Here is a 12835-nt window from a genome sequence, read left to right as displayed (position 1 = left end):
AAAAGGGTAAGTTCACCTCTTTAAATCAATCCCATGTAGTTTTATGTCCAGTTTTTGGTTCCTGTAATCACTCATCCTCTTCACACTGGCTACAAGATCCATTTATAATGTGATTCCTTTGCAAGATATGTGGGACAAAGTCTAACATGACACATTCTTTACGACTCATCGCTTGTCGGCCAGTGACTGTAAACCTTTACTGGTTTAAAAACCCCTAAAACAAAGCAGAGTTGTGGCCCATTGTGACCTTTTTAGATCCAAATTCACAAGAAATAAGCAAACACAAGAAGAGAAGCAAAATAATAAGCACAAAGCCAAAATATCTCCGGATAACTAAAGTTCTTTAAAAGAATGGATGCATTTTTATAAATGAGGAATAATGATAATATAATTTTCTATTCCGCATGAGATCCATAATGATATGTAAACACCGGGCAGCACATGTTTCTTCATTGTCTAACATCATCAAAAGTGCAGTAGACTGCAGATGGAGAACATCGGCCTTCTGTCACTATTGTGTGCTGCAGCCATGCACAGATCTTTAAAAGGGGAACTTCCCGTTTCTCACACACGTTTTCTGTGGCGGTGAAAATAACCCAGATGATGGTAATCATGAGGGTTACACAAGAGTAACCAGACACTTCTAAAAACCAGGAAGCACCTGTTACATCCTGACTATAAATTCAAGAGGCTCACAGTTGTTATCATGCTTGACTTTCCAGGCTTTTTCTTAAATGTAAAAATGGCCAAAAAAAACGACAAAAGGCAAAGACAATAGAACAACAAAAAATAACTGTGATGAGAAAAATAACAGCAGTCTCTTCCAACCAACTCGATAGACGTTCTTGTAACAAAGAGATCAGGTTTTCAGGCCTAATAGTCATAATATGGGAGGGGAAATGATTTTCCCAGCTCAGTGAGTCCCGGCTCTGCTCTGTGGTCCCTCCTCTGGGGCCACATAGAGAATCAACTCGAACCAAGCCACGCCCCCACGTTTTATTCCGGGGAATTTATCAGCGCGCTACCAACTGAACGCTCTGCAAACTAGACCCAGCAAGAGGCGAGAGAAGAAACCCCTCCACAGGCTCTACCCATGCTGACAGACACACAGACTACTCACTTCTGTGGAAACTAAACTCTGCAGCTCTGACAGGATGGATTTCTTGGACCGCGGATACCTGGACGCGCGGTCTCCGTACGACTACACCTTCAATTTTTGGAATGACTACCTCGGTCTGTCCACACTTGTCGCCCAAAATAAGATCAACAGCTCGTCCTGCAGCCCCAACTCTATCACAGAGTCTCTGAAAGCGACTCTGGGGCTGGAGGACGACTCCCCGGTTTGCTCCTGCGTAATTGGGCACGGCAGGGACGGCGACGGACACTCGGACTGCTGCTGCGCGGCCCCGGGCTCCCCGCCGATCTCCTTCTACGACCTCAAGGAGCGCATCTCGCTCCTCAGGCCGTACGAGCACCTCGCTGGCGACTCGCAGCTGGCAGCAGACAGAGATTCGCCCTCCTACAGGGGGAGCTTCGCCGGCCTCGACCTGCTCTCCATGGACCGAAGACGGAAACAGACTCAGAGGGGCAAGCCGGAGCCCAAAGTGTGCGTCTTCTGTCGGAATAACGGCGCGCCGGAGGAAGTTTACGGCACCCACATCCTGAAGACCGCGGACGGCAGAGTGCTGTGCCCCATCCTCCGGGCGTACACCTGCCCCCTCTGCAGCGCCAACGGCGACAACGCGCACACCATCAAGTACTGCCCGCTCTCTAAAGATCAGCCGAGCCAGAGAGTGCAGGCAAAGGGAGGCAGAGTGGTGGGGAAAAGGCTGAAAATCTTCTAAGGGAGGAGAAAAATAAAAAATTGAGTTGCACTGTCTGAAATTACCAGAGTGTATGGCAGTAATTTTGCTCCCATTTCATGCACAAGACAAGTCTGGAGAGCACGATTGGAAGAAAAATAAGATTTCTATTGATTTCTTTTGGTCACTGCTTCATTTGTAATGTTTTTTGTGTGTAACTCTATGGGCACATACAGTAGTTTACACGTGGACGCATTGCGCGCAATATCCTCCCCCCTCCCCCTTCCTCCTCCTCTCCAGCACTCCGAGGACTCTTGGTGATAAAAAAAAAATGAACCAAAGTACTGTACAGATCGACCTGTGAATGACCACCTTCATGCTGTAATCAGAAAAAGGCCTGTGCATGTCAGCGGGCTGCTCCGGCTTCATGACATACCAACATAAATGAATATGCAGCACTCCTGAGGTGAATGTTTAGTACCATTCAGGCCCAGCAGGGATGTAAGAAGTCTGACCAGGCCATGCAAAGATGCAAGATCTTTATATCCAGCACATGTTTTTTTTTCCCTGAGATAAAATGTTTTCTACCAAAGGAATACACTTTTGTATTGAAACCTAGCCTAACGGTAAATTTCTGTATTGTTTATATGTTGGATGTCTTCTATTCTTCATGTGATTTTTATGTGGGAAAAACATTTTACACGTTTCAGCTGAATGTAAAACAGTGAAAGGTAGATCCGACATGCAGTTCATACAAGTCGCTCCTTTGTTTCTGTCATGAGTTTGAGGGTTTTTATTTTTAAATGTGCACCTGCAATTCTTGTAAATGTAAAAACGATTTTAGCGATGAAAAGCCTGACATTCCAAAGTCTTTATCTGTCAATAGAAATGTTTTATGTACTTATTTTTACCTTATGTACCACTGGGAAATATATTCACTGTAAATGAACTCTGAATAAACATGTAATTTGCATTTCTTCTTTGACTAAATGAGACTAAAACTGACTTTTAATACTATAATCCATCACTGATTTTAGCTGAGGGTAATGCCCGCAGCAGATTGCATAATAACAGATCTAATGTCATTTTGAGTTGAGAATATTTTGTTAAACATGAGTAAACAAAACATTTTCACACATCTGAAACAGCCTGGAGTCAAACTGAAAAGCGATGCAAAGGCGCCACCCAGTGTTTAAAGACAATGACAACACCAACGACCAAAATCTATTTAAAAAAAAAAAACTCCCCTAAACAGACAAGCACAAGGTCACTTAATAAATCTCATCTACTGGAGCAGAGTGGATAAATTAATCACAATATTTGTAATGATTTTTCCATGTGAGAGAAGATCGATGATTAGAAACGTACTTCAAACTACTGGACTTGTCTTGTCGTGTAAAACTTTTCAGGAACTGGTGAACAACTTTCCTACACAGGGCCAGAAATTATAAACCACTCAGGGGTCTTCTAGCTCAAAGTCCTGCATGTTTGCACGTTAGCAATTAGTTCTCTTTTTAAATCAAAACGCGGAATAAAAGTCTACTGCACTGCACTGCCTCTCCCTGCATAAGAATTTTGTCAGGGTTACATAAAATAGGTATGAATGAGCTTCACCGACCTCTATTGGCAACTACGAAGAACTGCAACACCAAATAATAATGTCACAAACCATTCAATTATATCATAAATGCAAAAAAAAAAAAAAAAAGTCACATTTTTGGTTTGCATGGTGTTAACATTTCTACTCGTGAAGAAAAACCTCAGCGATGGAGGACACAATCTGACTGAATGGCGCCACCTATTGGCATTAATTATAACTGCTCTCCTCCGATCAGATGCCTTTTTTTTTTTTTTCCTTTAAAAAAACAGCTGAGTCTTGAAAATGTTGAAAATCCTGGCAGAAGTAGGTGCACTGAGAGTTACATAAGAGTTTTATCTTCCTGAGAGTCTTCTCCAAAACTCCGTTAACTGAATTAAGGGTGGAGTTCCATTCCCCAAATGTTTTAAGGTTATTTTGCATATTTTTCCGGGGTGGTAAGTTTGCTGTCCTGTGGAGATTCTCAGAGTCAGAACAGATCTCGTTCCTAAATAAACATTTCAGCAGCTTGTGGGAGTAGTTTGGGTAAATCCTTTGGAACCACATTTACAAATAAACTACCGTTTTCTCTTGAATTTGTCTGTTTTTTGATGTGCAGATGAATTTCAGGGGTTACAAAGTGCGCTCTAAGAGTACAAATGTTGGCTTATAGGACCATCAGTCTATCTGTATGTCCTTACTCACAACCTTTGACTTGATTGCCTTGACGCCTCCTTTACATCAAATGCTGAGGACGATCGACACTGACTCATCTCTGGATGGTTTCTGTGTGTCAGCAGATACAGATCGCACTTTCCACTTCTGTGGTGTCACACACACACACACACACACACACACACACACACACACACACACACACACACACACACACACACACACACACACACACACACACACACACACACACACACACACACACACACACACACACACACACACAGAGAGAGAGAGAGTCAGGAATCAGGACAGCCGGAGAACATCAGTAACTCATCGATTTGCAATCTAATAAGATCAAGCAGTCGGGTCTAAAAATATTCTGGAACACAATGGAAGGGCTTCGTAAAAGAAATTTAAAGCGACACAAACGACGATGAAGAGAATCTAAAGAGGAAAAGTGAGGTATTTAAAAAGTATCTCAACAAGTTGAACAAGTCGTCTGTTTAGTGTTCAGTTTGCAGGAAAATGTTCAATCATCTGTCACATCATTCAGATGAATTTATTGCCTCCCGGAGCATTAAAACCTTTAGTGCCCCCTCACATTTCTCTCTGTGCACTACGTATTGATTTTCTCTGACTGGGTCTGTTTCAAGTCATTGTCGTGAGGTTTTTCTTTCTAAAATTAAGTTTGTGTGTGTGTGTGTGTGTGTGTGTGTGTGTGCGTGCATGCGTGTGTGTGTGTGTGTGTTTCTTAGTTGAGGGGACAGACTGGAGTAAAATATGCCTTCAGAAGTGAATGGATTACTGAGATTCATTTATTTCAAAGCCATTTTGGAGGCAGGCGAAATGAAAATCTGCTCTACCACACGTCCTTTGCCTGCCTCAGCTGAGAGGGAGTCTGAAAACCAACCTCCTCTCTCCTCACTGCAGCAGGCTGCTATTGGCCCGGCGGATGCTGACAGCAGTGATGTTTCTCTGTGCTGGAAGAGGAGGAGGAGGAGGAGGAGGAAGGGGTGGGGGGTGCAGCCTGTCTCTATAAAAGCAGGGGATCTGCAGCATCACCGAACTGGTGCAGTGCAAAACGCTCACTCATCCTCACCGATGGTGTGCAGAACAAGGGGGACATAAAAAAAAAAAAAAACTTCTGAAACTGAAACATACATCTCCTTTTCTTAAACAAACCCAAAAAATCCACAACAAAAAATCCATCATGAGCTACGATACCTACTTCTCCTACCGGCGCCCTTGGGACAGCTGCAAAGTCTCCCGAACCACCACCAAATCCTCCATGTCTTCCTCTCTCTACTCGTCCTCCCGAGCTCCTCCGTCCGGGAAGAAGATCCTGAGGATGGGCTCCGCTTCCCTGCCCGACGGGTCTCAGAGGATGGACCTGGCTCAGGCCAGCTCCCTCAACACAGAGCTGGTGGGCCTGCGCTCGCAGGAGAGGGCACAGCTCGTGGACCTGAACGACCGCTTCGCCACCTACATCGACAAGGTGAGGCACCTGGAGCTGCAGAACCGAGCCCTGCTGGCCGAGCTGGACGCGCTCAGGAGGCGGCAGAACAACCCGTCCCGCCTGCAGGCGGTCTACGAGGGGGAGGCGCGGGGTTTGAGGGCCATGATCGACTCAGAGAACGGGGAGAAGATGCGGATGGAGGCGGAGAAGGACTACCTGCGAGACGTGTACGAGCAGCTGAAGGAGCGCTACGAGGAGGAAGCGAGGCGGCGGATGCATGCTGAGGAGGCGCTGCAGAGGACCAGAGAGGAGGCGAATAGGGCCGTGGTCTACAACTGCGATGCGGAGGCCACGGTGGTCTCTCTGTGCGACGAGATGGTGTTCTTGAAGAAGGTCTTTGCGGAGGAGCAGGCGGAGCTGCAGGCCCAGATGCAGGTGGCCAACATCAGCGTGGACGTGGAGGTCTCCCGGCCCGACCTCTCCACCGCCCTGCGAGACATCCGGGCGCAGTACGAGCGGCTGGCCAACAAGAACATGCAGGCCGCCGAGGACTGGTACCAGAGCAAGTTCGCGAGCGTGGCGGAGATGGCCAGCAAAAACAACGAGGCCGTGCACGCCATCCGGGAGGAGACCATGGAATACCGGAGGCTGCTGCAGTCCCGCTCCTCGGAGATCGAGGCTCTCCGGAACGTCGTCGAATCCCTGAATAAGCAACTGGAGGATCTGGAGGAGACGCAGGCGAAGGAGGTGACAAAGTATCAGGTGAATGGGGGATAAATGGGTCCCGGTCTGCCTGGGAGAATGTGTGCAGATATGCAACTCCTGGTCTGCCTTTTATTCCAGAGTACATCCTAGTTTCAGAGAAGCAGTCGTCTTCTTATGCTCATTTTTAGAGCGAGAAGGAAAAGAGGCCAGATCGAAAAAGGTCCCGCTCAGGATAAAGAAAACCACTCAGGAGGTAGAAAAGCAAAAAGAGGGACTTTAGTGTTTCTTTTTTATGCAAGATGACATGTAAAGATGTTCTTTGCAGCAGCTACACCCCCACCCCCTCCTCCCTCACCCCCTCACCCCTCCCCCTCCCCATGCAGTAGCGCTCAGCAGGAAATAATAGCAGGCTCACAGCAGAGGTGAAACTCTGCAAGGTTACCGTCAGGATAAACTGAGAGAGCTCATCAGAGCTGCACAAAAAAACTCCAGGGCTTTCAACGCCTGTTTATATTCATTTACCAATAATTTCCCACTGATATTTGAGAATGAACGGCTGTTTTTTGGGGGGGTATTTATAGATTCGGATAAGTGACCTGGAGCAGGACATCACTGAAGCCAAGCAGGAGATGGCGCGCTACCTGCGAGAGTACCAAGACCTTCTCAATGTGAAGATGGCCCTGGACATCGAAATAGCAGCGTACAGGTGAGACTCTGACGTTATCTGTTCACGCACACCAACAATCGATGTCATTTTTGTTCTATTTAAATTGTTTTTTTCACACTTCTGTTAAATACACATGCAAAGAAATAAATCTCAAGCTCAATCGGTTTTCCTTTTTTTCTTCTCAGGAAACTTTTGGAGGGGGAAGAGATTCGGCTGGCTTATCCCTCCTTTCCTGCTCTGAATTAAAATCTAAATGCCACCAGCCCGGCAAAAAAAAAAACCTGAATTCTTCATCGCCCTTCATCTCCTCTGAACATCCCTCCTTTAACCCCCCCCCTCCCTCATCTCCTCTCTCCCCCCCCCCAAAAAAAAATTCTTAACTCCTCCCTAAAAAACGAACCTGCAAACCAAAAGCTCATCGTCCTCAAGACAGCAGCGCCCTTGTGCTAAACAAGAGGTCCACCAGAAGTCCCCCTTCTTCTACACACGTTCTGACACCGCACATCAAGAAGATGGCGAACCGTAAAAACGCAGAGTGGCTGCACTGCATTAGTTACACAGCTACAGTCGGACAGCAGCGTTGTTTTGGTCGAGTTCCTCCCTGTCGTTCATACACGTTAAAGGTCCAAGCATCAGAGGCGACCATCCGGCTTCCCCGATGAACCCTCGTTGTGCAAACATTTGACCAAGTGTTTGTAAAGGAGGACACACACACACTTAAAAAAAAAAAAAAAAAAAAAAAATTCCCTTCATCTTGCAATGCTTGGATTTTTATCTGTGTTTGACATGGCGCAAGAAAGCAGCAGTGTTTTCTGAGCTGGAACTCTACCAATCAGTCACGCAACGTCCGGCTCCCCTGGTTCAGTAGTCAGTGAACCAGTAACCTTAAAACTTTCTTTTTTTTACGTTAGAGAGCCATTTTCGTCCTTTTTAGTTGGTCTTCCTCTGCATTTACAGCCACCCAGAAGCTGCGAGCTTTGGTTTGAAAACCGGAGTGAATCTGCGTCTTCCCACTCGGCTGTTTGGTTGTTTAAATTTCAAATAAATTTAAAAAAAAAAGAAAAAAAAAAGTATTTTCTTGCACGAAAACCTTCTGGGTACGTAAATGCTGGGGAAGATTAATCGTTACTGGTTTCTCCTTATAATCATGCAGCGTGTCTCTCGGCCTATCGGCACTGGAGTCCTTCTGTTCTGTGAGTTCATTCGAAGCTAAACCGTGAAACCGAAAGATAACCGCAGGAGCTCCTTGTTGTTCGTCTGCTGATCCGAGATCTAAATGGTGCTTTACATCTGTGAAGCTTATACGTCTGCACCGTTACGCTTGGTGCACCTATAACAGCCGGCAACAAGCTGAATAAACAAATAACTGACCTGCAACATGCTTCAGATTCTGTGTTTTCATTTGACATGTTAACAGCCTCGCGCTGACAGGCTTTAGTACGACATGACTGAATACATATTTTATTGAGGTGTAAGCAGGTGTAGATAATCCAAATATGCACACGTCCACATGCACAGCAAAATTGCACAACATACATCCACAGAAAAAACACAGACATCCACTCCAGCTGCATTTTAGCCTCAAGCACAAGTTAATTATTAATATTTGTTTGTTCAAGAGGCAAAGCTCTAATTTCAGAAGTACTTACTGTGTGGGATTTTACTCTGGTAAGAATTTTTATGAAGCTAAACATAATTTATTGATGGTAAAATTGGAGACAGAAATTGATATCTCATTGATTGAACTCAAACTGTAGGGATTTCTGCTCTGACGTATAACTAAATTATGGTTACCCAAATCTTGTTCATGAATCCACGACTGGAAAAAAACAACAGGGAAAATTCACACCTTGGAGCAAATTACAATTAAACTAAGAGGGAAGAAATATTTACATGCAAGAAGACAGAAAAATCATTTTATTATGAAATAAACTTCTGAAACCCGACACGAAGTCCTCCATGTGAACTGGACTTCTGGAATTGACAGATAATATCTGTGTTTTTTTTTGTTAGATTATATCACTATTAGCCTGTCTGTAATAAATATGGAGAGGAAATTAGATTTATTTAGAATTAAAATAGGAATAATTGTGGTAATTATTAATATTGAGGGAAGGAAAAGGAAACTATAACTTCTGTTTGTGGCTGTAGTGACCAAGTGGATTCTTTTGAGTTTTACTGTAAACATTTAGTCAATTTATATAATTAAACTAGGCCTCTGGAAAAATATTGTAAGCATTTTGACCACTTCCTGAAATGTTTTATACCAAAACAATCAGATAATTTAGCTTTTAAATGACCTATGACTGCATGGTCTCTTTTTAAAACGTCATACACATCATTAAGGTACCCCATAAGTGTAAATGTTTTGCCTTAAAAAACATAAAATTAAAAGAAATGATCATAATTGCAGCCCTGAATGCAAAAACTAGCTGTAAAGATAATATTTCATTCACCGATTCGTACATCATGGTGTTGTGTGCATGATTTAAAGTTTAAAAGAGACTTTATTCAACGCGTAAAAGTATGACCGGTTTCTGTTAATGATTCTTTGAGTTTTACTGTAAACACTTTATCCTTTCACGTCACGTCCTGCTGAAGTTTCTTTGTACTTACAGCTCAGTGTGAGAAGGGCCGGCATACAGCAGCAGCAGCACTGCACCATTTCCCATAATTCCATGCTCCTGGCAAGGTGGCTGAAGCTGTAACATGTTGATAGATGGCCTCAGCAGAGTCATCAGTCACCGGGCTGACAACAGGCATCCCGTGAAACCCTGAAGACAAACACAAACCATATAGATATACAAAAATCAGCACATTATGAGTGCAAAAAAAGAAAAACCCCAGACACTAATAACATGCATCATGTTTAGTTTTGTATGTTTCAGGGCTCTGGTATTCTGCACAATGCTTTAAATAGAGCTGAACCACCATTAAGGTTTATTAGTTTCACCTGTGCTTTTCTTGGAAAGACAGACCTGAAATCAAGTCTCCAAAAAGACCACTGTTTACTGATGGTTAATAATAATGCATTTTATTTTCTATAGCACTTTTCAGGACACTTTACAGGTTAAAATGATCAAAACAACACAATAAAAGTATGAATCGCACAGTAATCACATTAAAATCTGCTGATAACAGTAAAAACAACACGAATCAAACATTAAAAGCAGTTTTTAAAAGGCGGATTATCAGTTGTGGTTTAAATGTATTCAGATCAGTGCAGTCTCAGGTGTGTCTGGGGACAGAGGCTGTGGAGAAAAACACGTTTTTTAAATAGATGTAATTTGACTTCTGTTTGATAAATAACTAATTTTACCGGAGGAAGTTATTGTTGTATTTTCTCCATCCCAGTTAGACTCTTGTGAACTCACATCATCACATTTATAGCGGTTCTGTTGGTGCCAAAAATATCTGGACATGCTGACATGTACACTAAACACATGACAAAACATTTGTGAATGTCTGTTCAATGTTGAGCTGCACTTCTGTCATACCTGACTGCTCCAGATTTTAAAACGACAAAGTTCACCCACTTTACTTCACATTTCTGTGACGAGACGGCTGAAATATGTAGCTAGCATTAGGCGTTAGCTTCTTTCGTACCCAATTAGCTCATCATATGTTGCTTTTGTGATTGAATGTTAGCGTTAGATTTTAACAATACGAGAGTCGAAGACGATGAGAATTCTGCTTTTAACACAAATAACGAGCACAGCTGCAAACAATTGTGCTAACCTGCAGATGGCAGTAAAGTCTGTGAAAGTCTTCCTTTGCGAATCACTTCCGCCGGTCAAAGGACACCAACATGGCCGCCGTCTTACGTCGATAACGTTTCTGTCTCAATGTTAACTCACACAACAGGGTTCAAACCCAGTTGCTTTTAAAGAAAACAAAAAAACCCAGCGACCGAGAAAGAGCACGTCGTAGCCACCTTTCGACGCCGACATGTTCCAGGTAATCGGCGGGAGGAGCGTGCGGGCGACCCGGCTCCTCGCGCCCAGGAGCGCCGTGCTCGTGGAGGCTGTCCGCGGCCGAAAGTCCCGCACCGACCCGGTGGCCAAGTCCAAAGAAGGGCGAATTAAAATGCCTCCGCCCATCGACGCGGTGGAGATGGTGGTCCTCAAGGAGAGATACGCGGAGTACAAGCTCATCGTCAGGGCGCTCCGGTACGTTCAAGTCACCGGTCGCGTCTAAAGAGACGTCTCGAGCGGTTTACAGGTCGCCTGGTGTTCCAGTAAAAAACGGTGCTCCTGCTTAAATCTGTCCCCATGCAAACAATCCGCAAAAAAACGTAAACTTTCAAACCCGTTAAGATGTCATTCAGATGTATATCTTATAGTTTCAACTATTTAAAATGATTGTATTTTTGATTAAGGCTGGGGAAAACGGTTAAATAACAATAAGTACGTTTTAATTTGTATAAAAGTGTCTGGTGTTTTGCAAGCTGGAGCATAAATAATCGATTAATCACTCAGCCAGTCGACAGAAAATGAAATAAATGGTCAAAACTATCAGTTAATTTAACTTTTAAATGACCTGTGACTGCTTGGTCTCTTTTTAAAATGCCATACACGTCATTAAGAGACAATAGGTGCCCCATAAGTGTAAATGTTTTGCCTTTAAAAAAAAAAACATAAAATTAAAAGAAACGATCATAGTTGCAGCCCCCGAAAGCAAAAACTAGTTCTTAAGATAAAATGTATTTAACTGATTTGTACATCATGGTGTCAAGAGTTGTGTGCATGATTTGAAGTTTAAAAGAGACTTTGCACCACAGAAAATCCTCCTTGTATGTAACATGTGAAAGTCTGACCAGTTTCTGTTAAACGCAATAACAACCGTTTCGTGAATATTCAGTGTGGCTGAAATATTCCGTTTCCTGTGCATTTGTCAGTCTGGAGTTTAAGGAGGAGGTGCTGCGGAAGAAGTACGAGGAGGAGACGGGCTCGCAGGCGGCGGAGAGGGCGAGGCACGATGCGGAGGAGCATCGCGCCCTGATGGCCTGGAACGACCAGGAGAACCTCCGCCTGCTCAAAACCAGGTGAGAAGGAAATGGCGACGAAGAATCTCGGCCTCATTTAAACAATATGGAGAGAATAGTCGATGCATTTCTTTTTTTGTGTGTCTTTTATCTTATGATCCTGTATCTCTCAGAATCGTGAGGATCCAGAAGGAGGAGGAGGAGGCTCAGCGCATGAAGGTCGAAGCTGCCGTTCAGCGCGAACAAGAGCAGCAAGAATTCATCAAAGAAAGAGAGAAGGAGATTTTGCAGCTGCAGGTCTGAATTTTAACGAAACTTTTTCCATCTTGGAAACTTTAAATTCTTATTTTCTAGCCAGAATTTCAGAAAGTCGGTATCATAAAGTTTGCAGGTTTTAGTTTGTGGTTGAAACAAAAAACCAAAAAAACACTGATTTGATCTTTTCCTCACGTTGTCGTTTGCCTTCATCTTCTCACAGGAGGACGTGAAGAACTTCATCACCCTGGAGAACTTGGACCAGCGGATCGAGGAGGCGCTGGACAACCCAAAGAATTACAACTTTGCCATCGATAAAGAAGGAAGAGTTGTCAAACAGACGGTGCTGCAGTGAAACGGCTGACTGAACTGAAGATAAACAAAAAAACGGATGACATGCAAACATTATTCTGTTGTGGTCGAACTCACTCTGGAAGAGGATCTCCGTCCGAACGAGAACGCTGAAAAACACTCATCAGAGGAAGGTCGACCTTTCCTGTAAACTCAGCAATGTTTTGAGACGTGATGAGAGTTTCCTCGTCCGGACCTGGCTTTTATTTTTCTGCTTTATGTTCTTTCATTATTGTATTTCAGCCCAACGTGTTGCTTTGATCATCTCTGGTGTCACTCATGATGTGTAAAGTAAATTAATATGAACAGATTACAAGTTGCATCGTATGAAGATCTTTTGTGTGCGAGTTCAAATAAGAAC

At 43.8% G+C, this 12835-nt stretch overlaps 3 protein-coding genes across 3 annotated transcripts; all 3 read left to right on the top strand.

Moving 5' to 3' along the window:
- The first annotated feature begins 1005 nt into the window (after positions 1 to 1005).
- On the top strand, positions 1006 to 2775 carry LOC138628597 (nanos homolog 1-like). The gene has a single exon (XM_069711724.1). It carries the CDS (start codon positions 1155 to 1157, stop codon positions 1842 to 1844), a length of 690 nt encoding a protein of 229 aa, XP_069567825.1. The 5' UTR covers positions 1006 to 1154; the 3' UTR covers positions 1845 to 2775.
- Positions 2776 to 5109: 2334 nt separating this feature from the next.
- Positions 5110 to 8265, top strand: neff2 (neuronal intermediate filament family member 2). The gene is made up of 3 exons (XM_069711566.1): positions 5110 to 6274; positions 6799 to 6923; positions 7070 to 8265. Exons 1-3 carry the CDS (start codon positions 5267 to 5269, stop codon positions 7128 to 7130), a joined length of 1194 nt encoding a protein of 397 aa, XP_069567667.1. The 5' UTR covers positions 5110 to 5266; the 3' UTR covers positions 7131 to 8265.
- Positions 8266 to 10319: 2054 nt separating this feature from the next.
- On the top strand, positions 10320 to 12790 carry mrps26 (mitochondrial ribosomal protein S26). The gene is made up of 4 exons (XM_069711753.1): positions 10320 to 11053; positions 11782 to 11928; positions 12042 to 12165; positions 12347 to 12790. The coding sequence occupies exons 1-4, from the start codon at positions 10833 to 10835 to the stop codon at positions 12476 to 12478; spliced, it is 624 nt and encodes a 207-aa protein (XP_069567854.1). The 5' UTR covers positions 10320 to 10832; the 3' UTR covers positions 12479 to 12790.
- Positions 12791 to 12835: the final 45 nt, after the last annotated feature.

This window comes from Brachyistius frenatus, unplaced genomic scaffold (genome assembly GCF_029030835.1).
Source record: "Brachyistius frenatus isolate BFR_SWC_R1_liver_20210118 unplaced genomic scaffold, ASM2903083v1 Contig_102, whole genome shotgun sequence".
NCBI classification, from domain to species: domain Eukaryota; kingdom Metazoa; phylum Chordata; class Actinopteri; family Embiotocidae; genus Brachyistius; species Brachyistius frenatus.
The sequence above is the reverse complement of the archived record's forward strand: the minus strand, read 5'-3'. Positions and strand labels throughout refer to the sequence as shown.